General features: G+C 41.6%; 3 protein-coding genes across 4 annotated transcripts; 2 read left to right on the plus strand and 1 right to left on the minus strand.

The window, feature by feature from the left end:
- The first annotated feature begins 28 nt into the window (after positions 1–28).
- On the plus strand, positions 29–3,290 carry LOC120558682 (epithelial membrane protein 3-like). Its single transcript, XM_039799807.1, has 5 exons — positions 29–387; positions 1,316–1,403; positions 1,511–1,613; positions 1,706–1,846; positions 2,466–3,290. Exons 2-5 carry the CDS (start codon positions 1,326–1,328, stop codon positions 2,639–2,641), a joined length of 498 nt encoding a protein of 165 aa, XP_039655741.1. The 5' UTR covers positions 29–387; positions 1,316–1,325; the 3' UTR covers positions 2,642–3,290.
- Positions 3,291–3,351: 61 nt separating this feature from the next.
- Positions 3,352–10,068, plus strand: zmynd12 (zinc finger, MYND-type containing 12). 2 transcript variants are annotated; one of them, XM_039799805.1, is made up of 8 exons: positions 3,352–3,653; positions 5,636–5,765; positions 6,620–6,791; positions 7,035–7,204; positions 7,469–7,591; positions 7,689–7,782; positions 8,348–8,493; positions 9,804–10,068. In XM_039799805.1, exons 1-8 carry the CDS (start codon positions 3,514–3,516, stop codon positions 9,927–9,929), a joined length of 1,101 nt encoding a protein of 366 aa, XP_039655739.1. In that variant the 5' UTR covers positions 3,352–3,513; the 3' UTR covers positions 9,930–10,068. The 2 variants fall into 2 exon arrangements, with proteins under 2 accessions (XP_039655739.1, XP_039655740.1); XM_039799806.1 differs by having other exon boundaries at positions 3,516–3,653; positions 6,643–6,791.
- A 1,647-nt stretch (positions 10,069–11,715) lies between these two features.
- rimkla (ribosomal modification protein rimK-like family member A) lies at positions 11,716–27,773 on the minus strand. Its single transcript, XM_039799808.1, has 5 exons — positions 26,499–27,773; positions 19,563–19,793; positions 18,028–18,114; positions 16,589–16,792; positions 11,716–15,728 (listed from the first exon to the last, which is right to left on the minus strand). The coding sequence occupies exons 1-5, from the start codon at positions 26,659–26,661 to the stop codon at positions 15,208–15,210; spliced, it is 1,206 nt and encodes a 401-aa protein (XP_039655742.1). The 5' UTR covers positions 26,662–27,773; the 3' UTR covers positions 11,716–15,207.
- Between the last annotated feature and the right edge of the window lie 180 nt (positions 27,774–27,953).

Raw genomic sequence — 27,953 nt, forward strand, 5'->3', positions numbered from 1 at the left:
CATATCTGCCCTAACAAGACTGGGATCATGAATGGAAGCGATATGGTAGAATGGTCATTATGACGTGTAGGCCTACTGTTTACAGAGGAAGTCTTTTCATGTGGTTTTATGTGCCTTCACTGCCCATGGGTGGGTCTCATTTGAGTCTTTTTTGGACTGTTATGTTGTACTGAGGGACTACGAGGTACAGCTAAAGGGAGCTCTGTTCTGTACAGAGGAAATGGGCGTTCTCCTTGGAAAGTTTGGATGGAGTGACTGAAAAAAAGGGGGGTGTGGTAAGACTGGAAAGGAGAGGACCACCAAGAGGGGCACAATGTTGTAGAGCGGTGAAGCTGCTTCTAAAAGCTGCTCCAGAGATCTGATTCAGAGGGACAGGCAATACTCAGGGTGAGTCGTTTCATGATTTTTACATGATTTAATTACATATCTTGTTAAATCATGCTTTAAGTTCATTTCAAAACAATAGCCTATGGCTAGTAAAAAACGTTTTTGTTATCACACTTTTTGTGTGCTATAGCAAGCTTATTTCAACAACGTTATCTTTGTAATATGTGTATTTCTTGAACCAAAATGTTTTTTTCACAACCATTTGCTTTGCTTTTTAAACCCTTTTCACTGAATGTTTATCTTTCATTGACTTAAATGTAATGGATGAAATCTAGTGTAATGACATACGGTAATTTGATCGTAATCGGGACTCCACCGCCCAGCCAAACGGACCTCTCCTACAGATGAAAATCTATCTTTTTTTTCTTTCTCTAAGGCATGTCTCCTTATTGTGAAGTTAAATTACTGTCACTACAGCTTCGATTGCCTCTTTAGTGTTTGCATGTGCACTACTACTGTACAGTAGACAATGTCAAATAGCTTTGTAAAATCACAGGCTTTTTCTCAGACTTTAATTTCCTCTAAGTTAACAAGTTGAGCAGCTTTATCTAAATTACAGACTGTTTACCCCATGCAATAAAAAAGGGGGTAGAGAGGTTCATTGGGTAAATATTTTGGAACCGTTTAGATTTCAATAGGCCCGCCCAGGTTCTCTATGGGTTTGCTGTGCGATAGTAACACACAGGCCAGTCAAAGAGAAGTTTTAGAAATAACTCATTGCACTCTGTTTGCGTGGTCTTACGCAACACAGAGTATACTCTGTTCAGCTACTCAGAATTTCCATTTTATGATTCGAGGCAAAACACTGATTTTCACTGTGAAACCACCAAACATGTTAAATTGGTCACACACTATTTCTTTGCTAAATGATGTTGGATGCAGTTGCTCAGGAAGCCTGCATTTAAACAGTTTTGTTTGTTTTTGGCAGGGAGTTGAATATGGCATACCTGCTTATGTTTGTGACCCTGCTGCATCTCATCACACTGGCAATGCAGTTCATTGCAACCATGGAGAAGGTAGTAGTCCTATTAAGGACATGATGTTTGTTTGCTTTAACTGTCTGCATCATTTCATAACTGCAACACATCCACCTGTGTGTATCTTGTCTAATCTCTCTTTAAAGTCCTGGTGGGTGTGGGATGTCTTGGAGAACTCAGACCTATGGTACAACTGTAGGTTTGACAACTCCACAGGAACTTGGTTGTGTGCATCCTCCAAAGAAAGTGGTAGGCAACAATGTAATTTTGTATACGTCCCAAAGGTAAAGTCTGCGAACCAAAGACTGTTTTTTAGATGTGGGCATGTTTTCCTTCCTCAGAGTGGCTTAAGGCAGTGCAGGTCCTGATGGTTCTCTCTGTGGTCTTCTCCTCGGTCTCCTTCTTGGTGTTCCTGGGTCAACTGTTTACCATGTCTAAGGGTGGACTCTTCTACTTCACTGGGCTGTGTCAAGTCTTTTCAGGTAACACTTGAGTGAAACAATGTCCTGCCAACATGATGAGTCCATTTGAAAAGGGTAATGCTTGCTCTCACAAATCCATGGTTGGCAAATAAGCTAAATGTTGAGACCAGGCCCTCTATATTTTCAGTTTAAGTTAAATTAAACAATGGTATAATCCTTGAGTACAGTAGCTTTACCTTTAGTTTACTCTTTGTGATGGCTGAATTGGTACTACTCTTTGTGATGGCTGAATTGGTACAAACCTATGTAATATAGCAGATCAGGTATACATCTAAGGCCTATTATGATGTTATGGCAAACCTGCAATCAAATCTACCTCTATTTCTTAAGTCTATATTGAATGGGTAGGCATAAGCCAAACACAGATTTTGAGTATACCTTACAGATATTAATGTTTCTGTGACACAGTCTGAACTAAAAGCTATTATATTGTGATGTATTCATGTTGTTTTGCCACACATGTACAGGTGGGCAGGGCGTGGTTGTTGATATCACTCTATTATATATGACATGGATCAATAGGTATATGAAATGCAACAGCTTACAAACATTGTACACTTTTCCACGCATCCCGCTTCTAAAATAAACATCACAATAGCTTTTTTTCCTTCTTTTTTAGGGCTGAATGCCTTTTCTGCAGCTCTCATCTACACATTACACAATAAGGCAATCCTTCAGGACTCCAGAGAACTGACATCAGGACACTTTGGCTACTGCTTTATCCTGGCCTGGGTCTGTGTGCCCTTACTGCTGTGTAGCGGGGTCATATATATCCACTTACGTAAGAAAGAGTGACCAGAAAAGGAAAACAACGTGGAAAAAATGAACGACAAAAATGTTGGAATTTTTTTTATTGACTTGACTTTTTGTCTTAAACATAATGCAGGAGTCACAGAGTTACAAATGCCTATGTTATGATTTTTGCTCAGGCTTCGGTTTATGTGACAATGTTTTTGATTTGTAAAGATAGTGTAGGCTACATTGGAAAATTCTCAGAAAATTTTGGGCTTTCTCTTTAACATTGAATCCTCAATATCAATCCAATATACGATGCTCACCTTTTTTTTTAAGACATGTTTACTAAAGGCTATAAGAGGTTTTTGTTGTCCTGTGTTGACCAAGGAAGGTAAATACCAAAGCAGTGTTATGTAGTACTTTTTAATTATTGTGTCATGAGATTTGAATAGCTTTTGATTTTCCCAAGAGCAAACTGGAAATATGTATATTTTTGTACCTAAAGCTGATATCCAAGAATATAACCTATTTAGTGCTTAGTTCAATAAATATCACAAACAAAAAAGGTGTGCAAATCTATTGTTATAAAATGTATTGTGAGGACACCATTTGTTTTTGATGATATTAAATTGCACATTTGATACCAAATAAGTCTGTAAATAACATTTTTAGACATTATTTGATCATATTAAACTAACGTTACACAATGTGTAGTGTTTATTGTGTGTGTTTGTACCTGGTGTTAATTAATTCGGCTTTGCCAGCAGAGAGGAAAACGCATCTATGGGGGAAACGACTGAGGTCGTTGCCATAGCGATCGTACACTTTGTCAACAACTTAGCTTCATCAGCTAGCTAGCTACTTTGTTAAAGAAAAGAAACTAGCACAATACCGAACGTGTGTTTACCATAGAAGCGGGCTTTCTTTTGATAATGGAAGCTAAACCTCGCGTTTTAGGAACAACCTCCAAGATGATTCCTCTTGCCCTGCCTAAAGGAACAGACAAGTTATGTGAACTTTGTCAAAGAGAAGCGCGCCTGCAATGCACCGAGTGTCGGGTCACCTATTACTGGTAAGATCGAGTTATCCTAGCTAACGTTAGCCGTTTTATCATAAGACGTTAGGGCTGTCCATTGCTGTCAGCTCATTTATTTCTGAGAACATAGCTCCATTTCGAATACCACAAGGTAAGTAGTCTTGGGATTATTTTGTGTGAGCTTGTTCAAACCACGGTTCGGACGTTAGGTGGCAGTGTCCGCCATATATTGTATCACAGCAACACAAAAGAGAGAACACGTCGGCATGAAGAACGTTCACGTGACTGTGTCGTCAGGAGGTCAGGAGGAGGGAGAGGAACAGCTGGAAATGAAATCACCCAAAACCAAAACGGTCCTTTTTGTTCATGTGACTAGGAGCTGTTGTCTGCGCTTTGATATTTTGAGTTGGTCCACATCAGCTTGTTTTTATGTAAGCCAAGCATTACCTTTGGCGTAGGTGGATCTTTAGAGTCAATTATAGATCATAAGATGGTGCCCGGTGAAATTTTCATTGGTACAGTATGGGGAGTGAAGAGGAACACGTGGTGACACCCCCTGCAAGGATTTATGTGAAGGGATGAGCCACTAAACCAGTCTCTTACAGGGAGCTTACAGCAACTTATTGTGCTTGCTTCCCTCTCAGCCTTTAAAATGAACTAGGCTACAAGTCAAGCACACTTCTTAAATTAGATTAAACATTATAGCCATATATATATATATATATATATATATATATATATATATATATATATGTATGTGTATATATATGTATGTATATATATATGTATATATATATACTATATATATGTGTGTATATATATATATATATATATATATATGTGTATATATATATATGTGTATATATATATATGTATATATATATAGTGTGTTATTATATATATATATATAGAGAGAGAGAGAGAGATATCAAAACAAGGGATAGAGGGGAGAAGACAAGTTTTTATTAGAACTGAAGCAATTTCTTTAGTATATGGACATCTTGTAGTTGTTCTTTAATGTAGATCAAATCATGATTGATGTCTTTGGAGGTGCAAAATTAAGGCTGTTGGCTCAAAGAATAAGACTTAGTAAAATATCACAATTTTAGGAAATTTTTGATGATCATATATTATCAAGCTGCTGGCTTACTAGTATCCAGACTGTTTGTGGTGACTGTTTATTATTAGGCAGATTAAGAGGTATTATTTAAAGAAAACTCAGAGACAAGAAAGTATAGTGGCCTTGAGTGGCGACTGAGAAGAATCCTTGATTTGTGTGTCAGTGCTGTTGTGACGTGGCCAGATCACTGCCTGCTCGCTGCTTCTGTCTCAAGCCCAGAAACACAAATACGCTGGCGTGAACACACATCATGGTAGAAAAAAACCCAAGGAAAACCAAGACCGTTTCCACAAGTGTGCAGGAGAGGAGAGCCATATGAACAAAATTACAGACCAGTTATGTAATGGCATACAATTTAGTCTGCCCTCTATGCACTCATGACATTTTTTAAATGGGATAGAGGTTCTGCTTTGGAAATGTTAGCACATCAATTCAAACCAACTGATATATACTCGTATGGAAACATTTCATTGTTGATTGTACTTGTTAGTGTCTTTATTTTTTAAGTTAGTCTGATCCACACTTTTAAACCATTCTTACTGAGACAGACTATTTTACACTTACAGTATAAGTTGCAGCTCAGTTGTTCAGATCATAGCAGGGGAAACAGGTTTGATTCCTGAGTTAACGTCAGCCACATTGTGCCCAGAGGGGATATTTAATATGCATAAAAAAGTTTAACACAAAGCCAGGAGGACTCTCCGGATCCAAGGTGGCTGCCTGGAGGGAAAGAATCTGAGGCAACTGAGCCCCTTGAGGCAAATTTGTGATATTGGGTTATATAATAAAATTGAATTGCCTTGAGGGAGGGTGTCAGTTTGGGAATATACAATTGACCTAAAGTTGCAGTCTTTAAAAAAAAAAAAAAATTGTATATATATATAATTCTATTCCTCAGTGATGAAGAGCACCAGCAGGCGGACTGGGTGGGGATCCATGAGAGAATCTGTCAGTTGCTTGCTCCCATTCGCACCCCGACACTTTATAGTCTCCAGTGGGCTGGCCGCATTGAAACGCAGCTTAAAAAGGTGAGGATGTATGTGATGCAATGGGATCACATACACACACACAGACTTCCTGTTTTCAGTTTGAGTCTTGTTTACATTTTTCTCTGTCAAGAATGCTAAGAATAACATGGATTCTGAAAAGTATATCGCTAGGCCATTTTGAGTTTTCTTCTCGGAAGTGTGTGCTATCCAAACCTGGAGAACACAATGAAACTGTCTAACAACAACAAAACAGAATAGATTCTGACAAATTCTCACATAGACTGTGTTATCTTCAGGAAACAATAATGGTAAATCCATAGAAATTAAACAGCAAAAACACGCAGTGAAAATGTTGTGAAACACATTTAGAGTAGATGGAGGAAGAGAGGCTGATATTTTAGTTGAGGAGGAGGAAGAGAAAGGAGATTCATTAGTGCACTCCACACTTTTACAGTCTAAGTTCTTACCCTTGAGTCTTTTATTTCAGCAGGAGTTTGTCACGTGCTGTGACTGACATAACTGCAGGGAGCTGCACAAAAATGTGCTTCTGCTTTTCCATTGAAAAAATACCATCAAGGAGAAACTGCTTAGAAAGTTTTTTTCTTAAAGTTGAAGTTGAAGAAGATAAAGATTGTCTTCTGAAATTTATTTTTAAGGTTCCTTTTTTTGGTTCCTAGTCTGGTTGTCACCATTTTTGAACAGTTGAAAAAACTTCCAAAGCAAGTTTAGTGATTAATGTTTGGATGTTACTACAGTGATATTCGAGCTGATATTGTCAGTAAATAAGAGTGGTTTACTCCAGTGAATTGTTATGTAATATTCCTGGAAGCAGAGTCTGATAAACTCATTCAAAAGTAACCTGACATGAACCTCGGTTTTGGTTCCCTACTTAGGCGGAGCTTATTGAAATTTGCAGGTTGGTGGCTCAGAGCAAGCTGTCTGAGGGGAAACACCAGGAGGCTCTGCCTGCCGCCCAGTTCTGCCTGCGCTGTTCCATAGACCTCCATGGCCCCAGTACTGTCCAAATGGTCCCTGCCTACCTGCTGCTGGCTGAGGCTAACATGGGTGAGGAAGGAGCACAAAATGGTTTCTCAGCTCAAATTATCTCCTTTCTCCTTCCTATACTGTATATGATGTTTAGTGCATGACTCTGTGTGTGTGTGTGTGTGTGTGTGTGTGTGTGTGTGTGTGTGTGTGTGTGTGTGTGTGTGTGTGTGTGTGTGTGTGTGTGTGTGTGTGTGTGTGTGTGTGCGTGTGTGTCTGTGTTTATATAAATATGAATCTGTGTGTGTATTTTGTACTTTCCAGGTTTGGGTAATTTAGCTCGGGTGGCAGAGCTCCTGTCCCAGGCAGAGTGGGCAGTGTTGAAGAGCCCAGAATGTGGTCACGCAGTCCGCCACCGGCTGCACAGGAGCCTGGGCCGCCTCCACACAGCGACTGGAAACCTGGAAGCAGCTCTGCTTAACTTTGCAGATGATGTCTGTGTCATAAGTAACACACTCACCAGAAGCGGCTTCAGTACATGAAGTTTTTTCAACTGTTCAATAACTTTATTGATATTGTGAGAATCAATATGAAGCCACACTTTGCTCACCATGTGAACTTGTCTCACTGCTTGTAAATAGATGCATATGGTGTACATTGTTCATCTCTCAGGATGTACAATGTTTTGTTCCTCTTTGGCGCGTGTGCACCCCACTATATATGAATATACCTTGTAAAAAATGTCTCTGTTTTTTCAGATATACTTTGCCAGTGAGGAGTATGGTCTGGATAGCACAGTTACCTGTGGTGGCTACTTTCTGATGGCTGATGTGTTTACCAAGCAGGGCAAGATGCCCATTGCTCGTTCCTTGTACTCTCAGGTAAAATAAAACAAATGTAATTATAAAGAGGCAATTTGGCCAAATCCATTTTTTGTTCATGTGTTTCATGGTTTATCTTCTTTTGCTCATATTTTAGGTGGCACATACTTGGCACTGCCATCTGACCAAACTCCTCAAGACTCACGTCCAAAATGTCCAAAATCCTGACATGTTGTTGGAGTCCTCTTATGGTGCGTCTTGTCATCAAATACGCACATATAAATGTAATATGGAACCATAAAAAAAAAACATTACGTTGTGTCTATCAATCCTTCAGTACATCACCAATCTATCATTAGCTCCACTTGCTAAACAGCTTCATTGGCATATCACAAAAAAAAATAAGGTCAACGAGATCTATATTTAGCTGAGCTGTTTTGCCGTGCAAGCCGAAAACTAAACCCCTGATTTACATTAGCATGCTTAGGGCTGACTAGAGACCAGTGCTGACACATCTCTGGCTGTGCATCCGTGTATCCGCACCACTACCCTCTACCGCAGCTGCTGCCCTACAGATGATGCTAAGCCTGTTAGCTGCAACGCAATTTACCAGGCTTTCTGGGATGTTTACCAGGCAAAAGTGTGTAGAAGGGAAGGATGCTTACACAAACTAAACAGAAGATGCAGACAGACCTGAATTCACTATTAAAAGCATTAAATGAATTTGTTGTTTACATTTCAAGTGTATTTATGCCCATGGAAATATACTGTAAAAGCTAAAGGACATCTTTGTCTCTATCCGTGACTTTCAATCAGATAAAGCCCAGCTAGTTGAAGTGGACGAGATGTTAAAAACCATGTTGGAGTTTGAGCAGAATGACTCCAGAAAAGACTCAACTCAGGTTGCACTGGTGGCCCACTGCCTGGCAATGCTGTGGTTCCTGGGAGGAGACTCCCTAAAGGTGAGTCACCCAACAAGGGAGGCCAGGCATTAAAGGTTCAGTTTGTCACAGTGATACAGTTCCCCATTTCCCCCTTATACATCCTACTTTGAAAGGGCGGTCTCAAGAAGGGATTATCTGTAACTGGTAAAGTCATGAAGATGAGGCGGGAATTAGCGGGGGTTGATTTGTCTCAACACTCTGACTTCCACCTTGATTTCCAGTCTCTCTCTAATGTAATTGGATGCTATTTGTGGGTGTAAACTGCACCTATTTAGATGTGGGATGAATGATCTCTAGTTTGTCAGGCTGGCTTAGAGAATGAGGCAGCAATGCCGTAATTGTGGCCATACCACTGAGTTTACAGGACGTTCTGTACCAGAAAGGTGACTGCCACAGACTCAAAACCTTGTCGGGGGTCTAAGTTCAGAGGGTCTTAGGCAGGTAGAGATTAAAAATTGGATAAGATCTTATGGCTAAGTGCAAGTAGTCTCACTTTAGCAAACATAGAAATAAACACGAGACCAAACAGTTACAAACAGTTTATGTGTTGGATGTGTTTGTTTCGGCATTCACGTTATTATCTGGTGGTTTGGTGGGTTTTTATGGCTGGATGAAATGCAGTAGGAGTTTTCTTTTACTTCATCAACAGCTAAACCAGAGGTCCAAAAATACTGTGCTAAAAATGCTGAACATATCTTATCTTTTTTTAATGGTGCCTTTTCTCTACGGTCAACATGTTCAACCACACTGACCTTGGTGTCAAGCAGAGCCAAAATGATACAATTTACCAGCACAGTTACCTCCTGCTGTTAATTATATAAGGAATAAGGACCAGGGTTCACCATGCCAGGAAGTTAACTAACCTGAGGGCTGTTGATTATATTATCTCCACAGTGAAATTCAGTGTATTCAGAGTGTAGAGTCAGCTATAACATCTGTTGACACTGTGTGCCACCAAGCCCACATCATACTGTTCAGTCCAACTGTCTATTTCCCCCTATATTTATTGAACTACAAAGTTGAAAAAAATACTAGGCTGCACAGGAACCTGGGTACTCACTAATGAGAGACCTGTGGGTGGATACAACACTAAACACACATACACAATGCATATTCCCAGCTGTTTACTTTCCATGGATTCCATGGATGCCACTGCAAACCCCAATGAATTCCATATTGCGCTTGGCATGTTTTCATCTAGGCATGCATGGTTTAAGCCTACCAGATTGCAATCCAATTTTCAGTGATATTATTATATAAGTCAGTTTTATTCTCCCCGGAGAGTCTAACAGCTGCAGCTGCTGTATTTGTTTCCGTTTGTGTGCCAGGCACTGGGATTTGGCAGCACTGCCCTGCAGGCCAGCCAGCTGATACCAAACCATGACCTGACAGAGCCCATCCAGGGCCTGCTGCAGCTGGTGCAGAATCTGCAAACAGAATCACATCCTGTCTAGTCACCATACCTGCCCTGCCGATTCCTTTGCTTAGAGATCTGCTCCTTCAAGACATCTGTTTAGCCCTACACTGATTCACCCTTGTAAATGTAGAAACTGCTGAATTGGTAACAAATAAAAAGTTTACGAGTACAGTGCCTATGATGTCATTTAGGGTTTATCCAGATGTTGTGAATTGTTATTGTGAGCGGATAATGAAAAGATATTCGCTTGATAAAAGCAGTACAAGGGAGACACCTTTTCATTGGTTTTGATAATGACTCATCTTTATTTGAATCAACAAAAAAAAAGGGGGGTATATATTTACATCATCTTGCACATTTGTGAATTACATGATTTTGGGATCCATTTTGTAACACTGTCAGAATGATACAGAACAAAATAATGGTGAGGGCATTTGCTAAAACCATTTTTTACGCAATGTGTTTGCTTACCTCGTACCTAGCAGTCCAAAACCTCATTATCAATTCACCATATGCAGATATAATGAAAGACATCTAGTGTCTATATATCATCAACAGCGCATGAACATTGCATTTTCCTTCTGCAAATCAAAGTATATTGTAAACCTTTAAGCAAACCCTCAGGTTCGTTTTAAAACACACTGACATAAAATGAACCCGAAGATTGCTGGGAAATCCTTCATATATACAATTCTGTAACATTTATTTATTATATCAAAACAAAGAATCACTTTTAAAATCATCTCACTACTAGTGTTGCTAGTACTGAATTATACAACAAAACGTTTGTTTTTTTGGCATTCAGATTCATTTTTACGTGTCGAGAGGCAGCAAAACATGGAAACACTTGGATTTCCGCATATTCCCTTTTTAATTTTTGAGCCAAATGTACATTAGCAGCAGTTTGGAATTAAATAGTAACCTTGTGCTCTGTTGTGTTGTTGTACACAGTGACTAGTCCAGAGGTCCCTACATGTTTGTTCCAGGCTGTCCGAGCACCAAGCAGGCCAATGCACTTTCGATCATTTCATGATTTACATACGTTTGTCTTCCTTCCCTGTGTCACTAGCATGCAGCGCCCGTTTCTTTCAGTAGCTTCCATGCCTTGTATTCTCTTTCATGGCCACTGATCTATAAATACCAAGCAGAACGAAACCCACCTGAACTGGGATCTTGACACAACTATGATCTGTAAAGCATTGCTCCCAGAGGAAACCAGACAATGAAAAGGCATTGTGGAAGTTGTTGGGGCACGGTAAAATGAACCTGAAATGGGTAGATGTGCTCTGTGTGCATACGGATGATGTGTAAACTACAGATTTTAAATAGCAGGGCTGTAAGAGCGATATGAACTTTTCACTCTTTCCTATGGCTGGCTTGTTAAGGTCTTGAGGATATGTGATCTTTGATTGACACTTAACATACACAATGTTGAATGACACAGGCTTCAATAAAAAGACGAATACTTCAAAAAAGATAGGGGACGACAACAACTGGAGATAGTTCACTCATATAAGCTTTTATGTTTGGATGTGACTTGTTGATGATGAAGCCCACTGGCCCTTGCATGTCAGGAGAGTGGACATCAGCGGATTTCACAGTTTGTTTGTCAGAGACTTTCATTATTTAGATACCAGACAACATCACAGTAGTGTAAAAGGTGTTATTCTCTCAACAGAGCCACTGTGATCACTTGGCAGCAGACTTAAAATAAAAGCTGCCGTTCATGTTGTCTGGTGGATTTAGATTTGGCACCCTCAAGCAGGCCCCTGTTAGATTCCAGGCAGTTAGTAAATTCTGCCCACAAAAAAGGAAAAATAAAATCAAGCTTCACAGCGGTTTCACTTTATTGAGACAATATTAGTGCGCAAACCACTTTTTTCTTTAAAAAATAGCATAAATTAGGAAGAAAACAAGGAACAATATAAAACAAGCAAGGAAAAAAGTGCATGTTAACCATGGTATACACCACATTGTCTTATACTGTAGTTTACAACCTTTTTTTCACTGTGTTTCATTTCATTGTTTATCTTTTCATCTGCCTGTAGGTATGTGTAGTGTTTTTGACATGTCTCTAGGCTAGGATGGGTGTATAGTGCCATTGGGTGTCAGGGGTGAGATCCAGGCTGCTTCCCTGAGTTGTCTTCAACAGAAAGGGTTATGAGTCTAAAAACACTGACGTCACTACGTAGAACTACTTAGGGTTTATGTTTGTGCTTTTGATCAGAGCTGTAAATTATTCTTAAAAAGGGGAATTTCAGTATTTCTCAAGGTTGACCCTATTTTCCCATGCATTTGTGTCTAAGTGACTAATCTTTGGTCCAGTATTGAGAGAGAACACTGTAACCGGCAGCCGCTAACTGGGCTACAATGTAATTCTATAGGGCAAATGCACACCGTTAATTTCTGTCCACTGAAAGTGCTGTTTTTGTCAATGACAGGCACAGATTGTTATTCAAAGTGTCTGACTACATTATGGGAAGATGGAAAAGTTACCCTTATCCTGCCATGCTTTCGTGTGTAACTTACTGATGCCAGGTCAACACAGTAACTTTAGCTAATAGCATTAGCTTACCTCCGCTAAGCCTGGTAGCTCAACAGCATTTTTCTTGTGCTTTGGTATAGGATTTCTTCTCCTCTTTGGCTGCCAGTAGTCATCCACGCTCAAAATGGTCACTGCAGACCGGACGGTCTGCAAGGCGCAGTGTTAGGATTAATTTAGTAGCTGTAGCAAAACTAGCCTCAACTTCAGCCTGTCCGTATCCAAAGGTTAATGTCTATGAAAAGCTGTGTAGCTCGACATTTCTTTGGCAAAATTTCGGAAATGCGCAATTGAAAATATTTTAGATAACACAAAGCTACGCTGTCTGTACTCCAAAACAACAAACTCCCCAGAACTCCTCTCTCCCCACTCGCCTTCCACACAGTAAACATCCACGGGTCTTCCTACAAGTCACTTTGTGAGATTTCAGAACGAGACTTCACCATCTTCCCAAAATGTAGTCAGACACGTATAATGTCAGTGACAAAAACGGCACTTTCAGTGGACGGAAACTAGCAGTGCGCATTTGCCCTATAGGGTTACATTGCAGCCCGGTTCGCGGCTGCCGGTTACACCGTTTTCGCTCAATACCGGACCAATTTCAAAGATTTTTGTTCACATTAGTCACTTAGATACGAATGCATGGGAAAATAGGGTCCAGCTTGGAAAATACTGAAATTCCCCTTAAATGAATGGCATTTAACCTAGCATACCCTACCTCTATGTTGATAGTTACTTCAGAAGGCGTACAGGAGGTAAATCTACAGGAACAAAAACCGCAAGCAATATGCTCTTGGCCACTGAAATCCCTGGATTTTTGTTTTTCTTTCTTTGTTTAAGAAACAAAAAAAGTGACATTCTGTTCAAAGAGACTGCAAAAAAATAGTTCCCATTTTTTATTTGTACATCATGCCAACATATGTTGTGAGTTAGGATCCTTCATTTCACGTTATCAAAAAACAAGGTGAAAACAACAAAAGTATAATCTACAAATCATATGACTGAGAAAACACATCTAACCAAATCCATAAATGTTAGCACCAAACTTTAGTTTCAACCTTTCAATATTGCAGGTCTGTACAAACAAATTGGTCTACAATAGCTTATGAAAAATGTCAATGTTGGCAGTTATGTCAGCCGTTCCAGTTTCATTAGCTGTATACTAGTATGCACTGAAGTTAATTCGCTACCTAAATATTTACAAAAACATCTAAAAAAAAAAAAAAAAGGAATAAAAATAATACACAACTATCTTTTTAGCTCCTAGACATAAAGGGAAGGAACACCTGGTATATCAGGGGCCATTTGAAAACCACAAGGATCCTGGCTGATATGTTCTGTATGTTTGAATATGTCATCCTGTGGCAGTGAGAAGTCACTGTTTTGAGGTATATTTTGTTCGCAGGTGTAGACACAGCTTTCACACTCTCATGTTTTTTAAATATGTTATCTGAGCAAGAGAGAAAAAAGTAATGCATTGGTTTATCATAAAGTGCTAGACATTATGAATTTTAAAATGCAGCAGTGTTGCTGGTAAGGCTAATCAAACAAGCTGTCTAGGAGTGTAAAATTAAAAATTGAGTCATGGCACTTAATTCATTTTTAAAATCCAGGTTGTGACTCTCAAACAGAACTGCTATTTGTTATTTCCACTACCATGCACAGGTTAGGGCAGTTTTTCTTACATTTACATTAGCTGCTTCATTCACAGTAAACAGAGAATAAATTAATGGACACCGTGTTAGCACCAAGGATGATTTTCTGGTGCTGTGGGTTTATAATCTGAGTTGATAATTTTCCTATTTAAGCATGAAAGGAAAATGGTTCTGACAGCACAGCGTCAGCCTCTTATTCACTCAATGAAGCAGCTCCGGCTACATTTTTGTATTAGTGGGATTTTATGGATTGCACTGACTGTATAGAAGAGTTAAAACATTGCGTATACATTATGTTATAGTTGGATTTACAACATATTGTCATGTAGTGAATGCATGTCTCCTTTCAGTTATTATGAATAGCAGTACATTTGACATTACATTTCTCCATCTCCAGTTGCTGCTGGTCCCCATCCTGTTCTGTGTCCTTGACAGGAGCACTACATTGCTACATTGGAACTGTCAGTATAATGTGCCTAGCATAAGGATGTATTCCTCTCCCAAGGAGCTTATCACTTAAAAAAAACACTTAATTTTGCCTCCAATCCACCAAACCTTAATTCAGTCTCAGAAGGAAACCCCTTTTTATGACAACATGCTGTAGATTCTCCTTTAGATAATATGGTATAGTAAGGATACAAATATGGCAGGTGTTTGCCTTTATGGGAATCCCACACCCACCCCAGAAAACAGTCACCTTCACCCTCACTATTTTGCAAAATAGAAACTAGGAGAGGCCAAATAGGCAGTTATCTTATGTACTATATCCCACTCTTGCCAACATGCTGCAGTGTACGCTAAGTTTGGATAGTGGGGTTTGTAGTTTGGGAGTAGAGGTGCAAAGCAAGGAGAGTCAGGGGAGCAGCCTCAGATCTTTGTTATTTTTGAAGGGAGTTAGTAGGAGAAGACTCATGTTTTGGCATTTGCGCCTGTATGTGTGTTCTGTTTTTCTCCGCTCTTCTTTTGCATTAACATCCGATGTATTCATATTTTTGGATCAATATGTGTTTTTAAAAGGAATGTCTGTTGCCATGCGTACAGGTGTGTGTGTGTGAGTGTGTATGCGTATTTTCAATATGTATTGGTGGTGTTTGTGTGTGCATGAAGCTGCTTGAATCTTACTCAGTCAATAGTTTGATCTCATTGGCGAGAAGGGTGTTGAAGTTGTAGGTTGGATCGGGGAGGTCAGCGAGATCGGGCAGGGTGGGGGCTGTGGACTGGCAGGGCGAGGACTCGGAGGGCTCAGCCAGCTCCGGGTCACTCTCGCTGGAAGTGGATCCCACGCTCATGTTGCAGACAGCCTCGGGCAGTGAGCCACCGCCAGTGGGCACAGGGCACACCTCAGGCTCGCTGCTGGTCTCGCTGGTGCTCGACACGACGGACAGCAGGGACATCTTACGGGTGAGGCGGCTGGGGAGCAGCGAGAGGGCGTAGTCGGCAACAATGCCTGCCACATCCATGCCACAGACCTGGTCGAAGGCGATGAAGCCCACATTGGCATTGGCCTCGCAGACCACAAATGAGCCATCATTGAGCTGCAGAAGGTCAATGCCACACACATCCATGCCGAGGATGTTCGACACCTCTATGGCCAGCTGCTTTCCCTGCTCGCTCAGTGGGCACATCATACCTACGCCACCTAACAATCCAGAGACATAGACATCAAACTAGTTAATACTCACCACAATCTGTGGTTCATTCACTTCACCATCAAGATCAAAAATAATCTATTATGAATCAAGAGCAGTCCTAAGAAAATATGTGACTGATTTCAGAAATATTTTTAAATTATTCTGCTATTTTAAATATTTAATATCATCAAATCACATATCATATCAGATATTGTCAGTGCAAGTGTCAACATGATCCGTTTCATAAATGCAGAATAATCGGATGACTGGTGTCCTAAATATGTCACAGCGCATTACAGCCTCAACTAGACCAAAACGGCTCCTGCTCTGACATTGAAAATCAGTCCCATCAGCTGGAATGTTGTGTCGCTTCATGTCTCCAGGGCAGATTCAGGACAAGCTTGTTGATTTGGCACTGTTTCCCAAAAGTGGTTTATATAGCAGATGGAGCAATGAACTTGATCAAAAATTTAGAACACTCTAATCATTACTGTATTGAGGACAATATTTAATGGTCCTATGACCATTAAATATTGTCCTCGCAGACAACCTTGTGACACTTTAAATGTGGCATACAGGTCTTTGTTAATAATTAATGCCTGTCTATTACGTATATACAGTATGTCTTAAAAAAAACCTGTATGGTTCAAATAATCAGTACATTCAAAGTAAAAATATATTTATTTTTTAAAGAGACTACTCTTACAAACTTGCAACAAAAAAGAACTGTTCCCGTGTGGCAGAGCTGGCATTAGTGGTAACTGTATGAGGGTAAGGGGGAGCGGACAGTAATGTAATATGTGTGTGTGACAGTGCTCAACAGTTTAGTAATTCAATGTGTCATCATTACTCTTGGGCGTCTGCCTACCCAAGGAGCAGTTGCTCTGCATGCGACCATCAGTGGAACAGCGTAGCATTGAGCCAATGAAACGGCCGCCCACCAGGACCACCCGGACATCACGGCCATGCGACTCCTTGACATACTCCTGAAACAGGTAGGGGGTATCGTGACGGATCAAGTGGCACAGGTCTGTCAGATGGTGTTTGTCCCGTGCCAGGAACACAGCCTTGCCTGGGAAAGGGAAGGAGATATAAGATGAAGGAAGAAGGGAAAGATGAGCGTGATTTCAGGCTGTCAGGATAACGGAGACCTGTTTATATTAACATGCTTGGAGGGTCTGACATTTGGGTAATATTAGTTGAGGTTGGAGAACTTCCTCAAGTAGCTCTTTCTGCTGACCAAGTCTAATGCCAGTTCCCGTTTCTTATATAATGGATGGGACACTCCTCTTAGCAGCCACAGAATGGCTTCTCACAGAGGATAGAAAACGCCTGTTTTAATTAGTCTCCTGGTTGTCAAGCCCTGATCCAGCACCAGGAAAAATCTTGTGATTGCTATGTGTGTGTACATTGTGTGTAAGTGGCAATCCAAACAAGATGACAAGGCAATCCCTTTTTAACATCATGAAGAAGTGAAGGTGGACAGTGGCAGGCACACTTTAAAAAAAACGGAATCATGGTCCTGTGACTCAGTGAGACACATGACTACTTTGTATTGATGATACCAAAACATTGATTTTGACATTGTGCCCACACAGGCATACACTACGTTGCGAATTACAATATTTCACATCCCAACAACTGGCCAGGAAGAGCTCATGTAATTTAAATTTGGGATCTAGTATTGACTTATTAATACCAATGATTCTTAAGATTTTGAAACAGCCCTTTATATATGTTTACAGGCCTTTATATTTGCTCAACAGAAGGAAGGCAAGCTGGACTTTAGCCAATAACAATGGTCAATCACAGAGGGAAGGAAAGACATGAAACTCCATAAAAAAGGGTCAAGTTAGTAACGGCTGCTTTCCCTAACAATGCATTGTGATGGCAGCCTGGGCCAAGGTGCATTGTTATTCCTTGACGAGGCAGTCTACTGTCAATAACTATGAATAGGAAAAGGCTAATGGGTCAGCAGACACTGGGGCTTATCTCCAACATTAATGGCTCTGCTCAAACCTCCCACACAAGCACCCCCCCCCCCCTCCATGAATTCATGCAAAATCAGGGAACTAGGGTCAGTTTACAAGAAACAAAAATGATGAACCTAGCTGCCATGCTGCAAACATTACACGCTTCTGTTTTGTTGCAGCACCACAGTCCTAATCATTTAACACTCTGACAATGAATTTCATGTAAGGGTGAACTGAGCTGCCATTAGGGGCCTGCCCTGCAGCATACAGAGTTCTGAGGAGTGGCCTGGTGAATAGAGCTGGTGACAGGAAGAAAATAGACTGATGGTCTTACCTCTGTGGCCACGTGAATTTTTCACCACTACAGGGTAGCCCAGTGGCTCCGCCTCGTCAATCATCTTACGGAAGTTGTCATGCCCTCCTAGGAAATGCACACACAAAAAAATCGTCCTTATGTTGATAGCATGTTTCACACATTTTTGCCACTGAACATGGTGGGGGGAGGGAATGTAGCCTGTCGCTATGGCAACAGAAGTGACTCAAAACAGCAAGGCTGTAGGAGGGTTGTCCTGAGCTTATACTTCTTTTGCTGCTTGATTTATGAGATTGGAACAGAGCAGTCATTGAGAGATGCATTAATGTGAAGCAGCTGACCATATCTGACGTTGACTCAGAATGGCAGCACGAGCAACAGATGTGCTTCAGCTTTCTCTGCTTTTGGCTTAAGAAGTGATTGAAAAATGTGTAAAAAAAAATATTGAAAAATGGACGTGTTAATAACTTCTTTGTCTCTCCGTCTCTACTACCATCTTTGTTTGCCTGTCTGGTCTTGTCTGGCATGCGGTCAAGGGAACAGATGTGAACTAACCCGTCACATGGCTTTTTCCAGATGCGCTGATTCACATGTGTTTTCAGTGAGAGGGAGAAAGTAGGAGGAGTGGAAAGCAAATGTGGGCCCAACCACGTCATAAGTTGCTGAGGTGGAGGGCAGGAGGGAGGCAATGGTATCTTTTAGTTTGAAAAATCATGAGGGGGCATGGGGTGGGGCGTTGGTGTTACATAAGCTCTCCAGCCGCTCGGCATGCATCGCCTGGCCTACTGTGCAGAGAGACAAATGGAATGTAGGCCAAACACCCCCTCTTTCTTTCTTTCTCTGTCTGTATCCTTCTCTGTCTACTCTCACAAACACCACAGCACTGTCGATTTTTAGAAATGTGTGGTGTTGCTTGTCAGCCTTTGTTTCGTCTTATAAAACCATCAAACTACAAAAAATAAAACAGCAGTCTGGCTTGTGTTGTGAGGGCCGTGTCCCCACATATCTTGCCTTTATAAACAGTAGGAGTAGAGAAATTGTGAAAATGATAAACAAAGTTAAGTGGACAGCTATAAGGATTTGACCAGGTCTATGTAAATGTGATTTTCTCTCCGTTGTTTGAGAATTGCAGTGGAGTAGTGACTGCCTGACTGATGGTTTATTAATCTGTTATACAGACAAAAGTGGACTAAAGCCTGTGAAGCAACTAATGTGAGTGAAATGACAAAAAAACAACATCGTTGACACAGCAATGCTGGTGTTTATGCTAATAATTCTGTTGAAGGGAATCACAGTCTGCATTCTGTACTCTGCACTGCACCCCAAGAGTCCTACCTAAGGTACAATGCAGTGTGGACTCTGTACTTGTTGTCTACACACTGGGAAGTAGATTAGTATTAATATTATTAATAAAGCCAGTTATATCACACATTCATCAACTGACTTGCTGATTATAGTCGCAAAGAAGCACACTGCTTCAGACATCTTAGTTACAACGACACAGTGACCACTACCACTACATACCAACACTGTGAAAAAGATAAACCTTGATTTACCGTAGGAGAAGGTGTCAGGAAGAGGCACCCCATGGCCTGCCAGCTCCTGAAAGGTCCAGAACTTGTTGACACAGTTGAGTATGGCCTGGGGACGGTTGATTAGCCGACAGCCCATCTTCTCCAAGTGGCGCAGCACAGTGATGTCACTATCTGACTGCACCCAGGGTGTGGGCACCCGTACCACCACCACCTGTGGATAAGATGTCACCAATTCCTGCTCCACTCGTAGACCTGGAGAGTGAGAGGAAGATTGGAGAAGAGAGGGTGGAAACAAGGTGACAAATGTGTTAGCAATGCATTGTTTGTTAGCCTGTGGGTGGGTATACAAATTAGAAAAAACACTGGACCTGAACCTCATGCATTTAGTAAATTCTTCAGAGCGATCAATACAATTCGGAGCCACTTCAGAAAGAACGTACTCATATCCACTCTGTTTCTGGCACTCACGGAACCGGAGCCATCAGCCAACACCTGGCTTGTCTTCCCTACTTGCCACGTTAGAAAGCAAAGCGCCATTGTTTATATAACTACCAATAAATCAAAGCTATATTCACAGGGGCAGGAAACATTGTGAAAGTGGTTGGTGACATTTAAAATCCATCATCATCTCCTGGTGGAAAAATTAACTTCTCTTATGGAGACTATTTGTGGACATTGCCCCAGTCGTCACCACACAGCTCTGACTGAGAGTTGGCCAGGTTACAGGACCAGGCAGAGGCAGCCAGCTCCAAGGCTGGTGATGTTAAGTCGTGAATTTGGAACCTGCCTTGCCAGCTGATACGATTATTTACATATTGCCCATATCCATATACAGTACTCCCCTGCAGTGCTGCCAGCTCCTCTGCCTTTTGGGCCAATACTGTCTTCTTCTTTGACTGAAAAAGAGATATCCTGATGTACTGACACTATACACTATATTGCCTCAATGTAGGGCAGTGGGGTAGGGAGAGATGTCTGAAAAAAGGGTCTTGAATTGAAACCCACATCAGGGAGAAACGCATGGTTAGAAACCCTATATTGTACATGGTAATCATCAAGTCACAGCCTCAGCCTGACACCACTTTTATTTTGCAAATGTGAGCTAAGTAAAAACAAAAGGCTAACTGAACACATCTGAATAGGTTACTGATTCAACAAAGCATGTATAAGCCATGGAAAACTTGACAAAGAGAAGCTTGGATAGTATGATGGCAGGAATAAAGTTTGCGCGACATAGTATCCACTAACTTTTCTACAAGGCTAAAAATCTGGCAAATTTCAACATTCACTAGCCATCTCCAGTCTCTATCAACAGCTATTTGGATCTGCAGGACAGAAAAAGATTTTAACAGAATATTGGCTTGATTATTGCCAAACACAGATGGCAAATTCACCAGCCATAGCCTGAGATTTGGCAGCATTTCACTGGTGACTGGTGTTACTTTGTCACCCTGGATGAGAAGAGGAAACAGACAGACTGTGAGATTTTTCAACAGGCGTTGCGACCCAATAGCTCATCAGGGAAGAACAGATTGGGTGACAAGAAAACCTGTGCGTTTGTGTTGGGAATGAACATATATATGTACGGGATAGAGGGCAGGTGACACATGTCACTGGCACAGCATTCTGCCTCTACCATGACCTGAATTTCAGCCATCTTAGAATCTGCAGGCTCACAATAGTGGCAGGGAACGCCACTGGCTGAGATCACCAGAGGTCACCAGAAGCTTGACGGTTGCTGCATACTTATAAGAATAGACAGCCATTGATGTGCCAGCAGATGCACTGTGCATCAAGCCTACATAGTGTATCATGCATATTACATGCAGGCTATGGGTGGGGCCAACACTTGTTTTTAGTGTCATACTGTGCAGAGACAGGTTGAGGAGGGAACAAGAGAAAGGCAGCAGGCAAAAAAAGGTCGGGATGTCTTGTGGCCTTAAGAGAGGAAGGGAGGGAGGGGCAAATAGAGGCGCATGAAAAAAGGAGTAAGAAGCCATGAAAAGACTGCCACCCCTCCCTTTTCTCCTCCTTCTCACAATCTCAGTATAGAAGCAGGAGAATTTACTGTTTCTCCAGCCACACTGCTCTGATTGTGCATCCATTGATAGCACCGAGAGTGGTATTACAGTGGGAAGTGTCAGGGGATGGGGTCTCATGGTTTTTGACAGTATTCACTGTTCATGGTGCTCGTCTCCATCTCCAGGGTAACCAAACAGAGACCAATGAGGCAGCCAGATGAATCAGTCCTATTCATTTGTGCAAGTGTTTGTGTGCACTGCACTGTACGTCATGTGACTACTGAAAAAACATTCAGAAACCCTCCTGACCATTTCGGTCTATAACCAAGGCAACACGGTTTTTTTGTGTGACAATGTCTACATGTAGTGTGGGTGTGACCTGCTTATAGTTACAACTCATGGGATTTTGTCTTACCTATACAACAGACTAATGTTTTTATGGTTCAAAAGGACTGTATATGTGCGTCCCATTTTCAATCTGCCTGACAAAGCTAACGCGCATTACAAGCATTCTATGCATACCGCTGCAACGTCACAAAGCAGGCGATGCCGACAAATGCTGTGCCAATGCTTGGCTGGTGGGTCCTGCCAGCTCTGAATGCAGTCTCCGTCTGGGTATCCTGTCTAAATTATCCTGATGGGGCAGCAGGTTCACTAACTGAGGTACACAGAACATATCATGAGACAACAAAATAGCATGTAAACAGATCTCAACAAACATTATACTGCCACTGGTGAATGTTCAAAAAATACATCTGGTTTAGGGCAGAGAAGTATTGCAATATTACTGTGTACTATATTTCAGATGGGATTTAGCATGGTTATATGATGATGCTTTAATAAGATGACACCCAATTATGTTAACTAAACTGATAAAGCTCTAAAAAGTATCTTTGAGAACGGGTAGGTCAACTTTTGTGTGGTGAGCACTGGTGACTCAACTTGGGGTTTGCCATTCATGTAGAATTTGAGAGCTAGTGATAATTTCTAGCCTATTTCCACTACAGTTTTTACAGTGATGCAACACCATTCAGCAGTATAAAGTTAGAAGGTGTAGAGTCCAGTAATCATACAGCAGAGCAGACACCGTTCCCTTTGACAAATGCAACTATGCAAATTACAAAGCAAGCTCTTATTTGCGGTATGACCAATGAGTCATGACCATAAAAAGTAAGGCTAAACATTCCCAACAGATAGTCAGATTTGATATGGAAAGATGTGTCAGCCACTCGCACCCCAATAAGGCTCTGTTATTCTAGGAATAGTGTTTTCAGATACAACAATAACAGTCAAAATGATTTTTCAGGATGTATCAGTGAATGTTGCTGTCACCTGAATTATTATCTGCCTTTATATATGTTTTCGTCTTTTCTATCTAGAGGGAAAAGCAAGTACTGTGAGCCTCTTTGTCAATACCAATAAAATGCAAATGCTCCTGGCTGTATGTGAGAACCTGCAGATGAGATAGGCTACTGCTGGCTATTTAACACACAAGTGGTTTTCTGTTGGGGATGTGCAATTAAGTCACAGCCCCAAAAAGTCACTCTTCAACATATATATTTGCTAAGCATTTATAAAACTAGTGCAGTGGCCGTTGAAGCGTGTGCCTGTTGGAACAGGCTGCATTGCTTGGCTCCCAACACCTGCTGGAGAAGCCGTTACAGTGCGTAACAATGTGCCCCAGGATAGGGGACCTGTTTAAGCCTGCCGGAGACGCCCCTACAGTTGCATGAATTAACTTTTTACCACTTGTAAAATAAAACAACAGCTCGTAGATGTAAATCAGGATAACAGCTGTGCCATTCCGTTGCTCATCATCATCATATAGTCTCATTTGTCAAAAATGGGGAGTCTGTGCTTCATAAATAACCTAACAATGAATTCCATTAAAGCTAAAGTATCTCAACCACATATGTTAATGCTGACTCTAAAATTAGATTAAAAATTAAGATATCAAAACTACCTTAATGTTCACTCTTCCCACTCACTGACATAGGAGAATTGCATTTGTTGTCTTTGGGGTAAAAGTGTACCCACTGACATTTGCAAGGATCACAAAGGATTGTGGCATCAGTTCATATCCGGTCTGTTTAAACATCTTGCAGCACAAATCATGGGATGACGGATTTCCCCCCAGAAAAGATGTTTAGCCCAGTGGCAAGTGTTTTTTTTCGACGAAGGCCCGGCTGGGGCCAGTCACAGACTGATAGCAGCATTAATGTAGAGCCCAATAGTTTCTGTAATAACAGAATCATGGACGGAATTGCAAAATTAAGAAGAAGAAGAAAAGGGGGGCAACTTCGGCCCGTGGGCCACCAGGGTTGCAAAACACTGGGGGGGAACCCTGGATGTGAAATGCCTCTGTCTAGCTGGATGCTGGGTTTGGCTGTCTCATGTGAGGGGCCATCATTGGTCGTTAAAACATAAGTGTGTGAGGATGTGTGCATACTCATCTCTCCTCCTTAGGAGACACATTGAACCCATTAACTTCAGTGCTAAACATGGACCTCAAGCTGACTTTGAGCCAAGAGAATGAGAAACCTTTGAAATAGCAAGCTGTAAAGTGTTATCAGTTTTAGGATTGCATTCCCGCTTACCCCAAAGCAAATACTTTGTATGCAAGACATCCACTGTTTTTGGTTTAGTTGGTAATGTAGTAATGTTTTACTTTGAATTGCCATGTATTCATTTTGGGAATACACCTTTCTTTCTACATCCTCTGAACATTGATGTTATGTAAATTCATTTCTGAAATTAATGTTTAATGGATATAAAATTACATGTAAATGTCACATTGTATTCAAATGTAAATGCACCGAGGGTAACTGACAGTTGTGGTGGTGAATAACTCAAACCACTTAAAGAGGTGGTCAGTGACCACAAGGGCATTATTGACCACACGATGACGAAACACCACTTGTGTTTCCAGTGTTAAAACAATGACGATTGTAATCACTCACTGATTTTGTACAGTTCTGTATGCTAATCCACATGACGATTCCGACAGCCTGAAAGGATATGCATATTTCAAGAGATTGGCAAGTTTATCTTGATAAAGACAATGCTGTCAAGCTGCCAATTTCTGTATGGATTTTGCATTGGAATGTACCTTCCAACTCCAGAGTTTCTGTAGTCTATGTGTAAATGTGGGGTAGGTAATTTAAATGCAGATAGCTGCATGCAATGCTAGTTGTACAAGGCCAGTATGCACCTCAAGACACCAGCCACAGAGTACGTACTCTACTACTACTACTACTACTACTACTGTGTAGCAAGTCTACAGTGATCAGATTAGCCAATGGCCGTTAATCTGTGAAGTCAAGCCAAGGCTCAGAAGACATTTACTGATTTGGGGCCAGGATGGATTACAGGTCATGCTAACTGCCCTGCTCCAGTTGTGTGTATCTTGCTAATCTACAGGTCTAGACAGTCAGTGTTGGCTAATATAGTCTCATTTTCAGAGTTATCTCCTAGATATAGTTAGCATTTTCTGATTTATACAGATTTTGCTATTCTTTAGATCGGATTTATCTAGCCATGGTTGCAAACAGGCATTGTTATGCATTTTCTATGTGGCAGATAATCTGCATAAATGCCACAAATGGCCAATTCTAGGATTTCATTATGTTCAAAAATATTCCTTTGGCTGTACTATGGCATGTAATTTCCTAAATGCCTTCCACTTATTACTTTGAAACCCCATGTTGAGTTTAAAGCTTTGCCATGACTAACCTGTACAGCAGACCTGAGGTAACAGTATGTCGTCTGCAAGGGATTTGCTGCTCAATCTCACCCCTATTCATCCCACATGGTCTCCCAATTATTCAGCCTATGCCAGTGTCAGCCTACACGTCCATGTGTTAATTGAGAATTGCGCGCCTCTAATCTGGTGACAACGTCCCCACTTCACACCGCCCTGATAAATTCCGTGTGTGTCTGTTTGTTAGGGGTTCCTACTGTTACCTTCATCAAGGCCTCCGAGTCAATACTGTAACATGTTATCATCTCATAACAAGCCGAACACAAACAATGTGTTCAAAGCAGTACCAAAATTACAACCACAAAATTGACTAAAGATCTGTCATCATGACATAATGTAGATAGCATAGCTAAGGTAAAACCTAAAAGATTAGTCTGATATGGTAAACTAGTTTTAGTCCATGTACCATTTCAGTTATTTGTCAAGTAATAACAATAAACAAGTGCTTGTTATGGCTCCACAGATGTACCAGAACCAGAATAGTTTTTGTAGGCTTGGGGTTAGACAATAGACTCAATGTTAAGCTATCACCACGTGCTGGTTACATCTGGTCTACATTAAATCACTACCTTGAACATTTTATGTAGGAATTATTTAATTGATCACTCAAACTCGACTAGTCTACTTGCGACCCTTCCAGTGTGTGAAACATGTTTACATGCGTGTGCCTTCCCTGGGCTATTTCGAAAAGAAATCTGCCTGGTGCCGGGTTATCATATGAAAAGAATGGGAGAAAAATGTGATACATTTGTTTTCGTTATAAATGTCTATGCGCTAACTACTAGCTAGGCTTCTGTAATATTAAATATCTGTTGCTTTGGTGCTTAAGTAAATCGTATCATCGACGGCATTGTTGGGATTGTATCGTAGCCTATTCAGCGAAATTAAATCAAGCATCACAGCTACCCTCTGGAGGCAGTCTAGCTGGAAAGTGGGTTAGGCGGTCACGTCTGTGGTTACAATTCGCTTCCTGGCTAGCGGGCTGATCGGGCTAGCCCTCTCCTTGCTTTACAGCAGTGTGGTCCCCAAACAATAACGTACCCGCCTGCCATTAACTTTGCAGAACACGTAACGTTATAACACTGCTAATCTGAAATAATCAGTCACACTGCACCATTCTTTTACACAGTTACGACGACAGACATCAACTGTTTGGAACAATTGGGTGATACTTGCCTAATTGTCCCTCGCTGATCGTTAGCACGATTTGATCCATGAGAAGAGAGCGGAATTCAACATCCTCGTCGGCGCAGCGCTCCTTCAATGCCCGGAGGATCTGAACCTGAGGATACTCCTGGCTGATACGCCGGTCGGTCACAAACCAAACCCGAGAACACATTGTGTATGCTTGGATTCAAAAAGTTAAAAAAAAATGAAATCCGTGAAAACACACAGGCGGCAGGTGTGTGGTGGCAGCGAGTGATCCGGGGTTCGGGCGGCAGAGCAATGGCACACAGATGCTCAAACAATGGCCTCGGCGGCTAGCAGCACGAGCAGGTTGTGATGTGGCTAAAAACAGGACCACGGCTCAACCGTTGTCTGGACCGAACCGGCTAGGATGAATAATCTTCGTTATCACCTTTGTTTCCCTTCATTTGCAGCCATTTAGTCTCCCCAGGGTGCAGTTAGTTGAACCCAGACCGCGCAAATCCGAGACACGCGAGCAGAAAATAACGGTATATTTACCCGCAGAAACGTGTCTCTTTCAACCAATATCCAGCTCTCTGCCCGCCGGAGCGAACAAAGCACAAGCTGTGCGCTTTATATCGTTTACTTGCCGACTCAAAACTACCAATGAAGTTTTCCCGCGATCGCAGCGGCTGTATGGCGTCGCTAACCGCAATGTCGCCGGTTTATTACAATAAGCTAGCCCACGACGACTACACTCTCTCCTCCGTTTGGCTGCTGTCCACGAGTTTTTGGTGCTGAAATGTGCACGCGCTTCGTTTACAACTCCATTCTCCGCGTGACCGTGCGCAGGGTCCTGCCCCAAAATACAAGTTTTGGAGGGGCATTAACCAATCCCAACTCGGGAACTTCCTCATTGTCCAAACAGCACGCGGAAGGTGTGGGCGGGCCCCGAACACCCCAACCAATGAGGACGCTCTCAAACGGAGGGCGCGGAGTGCTGTGAATCAGTGCGTGGAGTCTGCAGTGCGCACGAGATCGCGCGCATCCCGAACCGGTTCAGACCAGACGGTGCGAGGAGGTTTGGCGAAAACCGACAGCGCTGTCTCCATGCCGAAGTGGCAGGAAAGGAAACAAGGTCATCACAAACCAGAACCACTACCAATCCTCATTTTCTTTTCTTCCATTCTGCATCAATTCCTAAAGACTGAGAGGCTTTTATTCTTCCAATAACTTGTATTTTGACAGTGCCATCCAAGGACAACTGTGTCGGCTGAGTGGAAAGAAAACACTCCCATGTGATAATGGTGCGAAATTATGCGAGTGACCCACTTCCTCTCTCTTTCCTGTGCCAGAGACCATTGTGGGTGGGGATAACGTGAAAACAGACATGATACACGTATTTTTTTTTAGATTCAGTGGGGCTTGCACTTTTCGAGGATGTGTCCTAACATCGTTACGTCTATAAAACTGCTTAGAAAAAATGACGCTTCTTATAACTCC

This window comes from Perca fluviatilis, chromosome 5 (assembly GCF_010015445.1).
Source record: "Perca fluviatilis chromosome 5, GENO_Pfluv_1.0, whole genome shotgun sequence".
Lineage (NCBI taxonomy): Eukaryota > Metazoa > Chordata > Actinopteri > Perciformes > Percidae > Perca > Perca fluviatilis.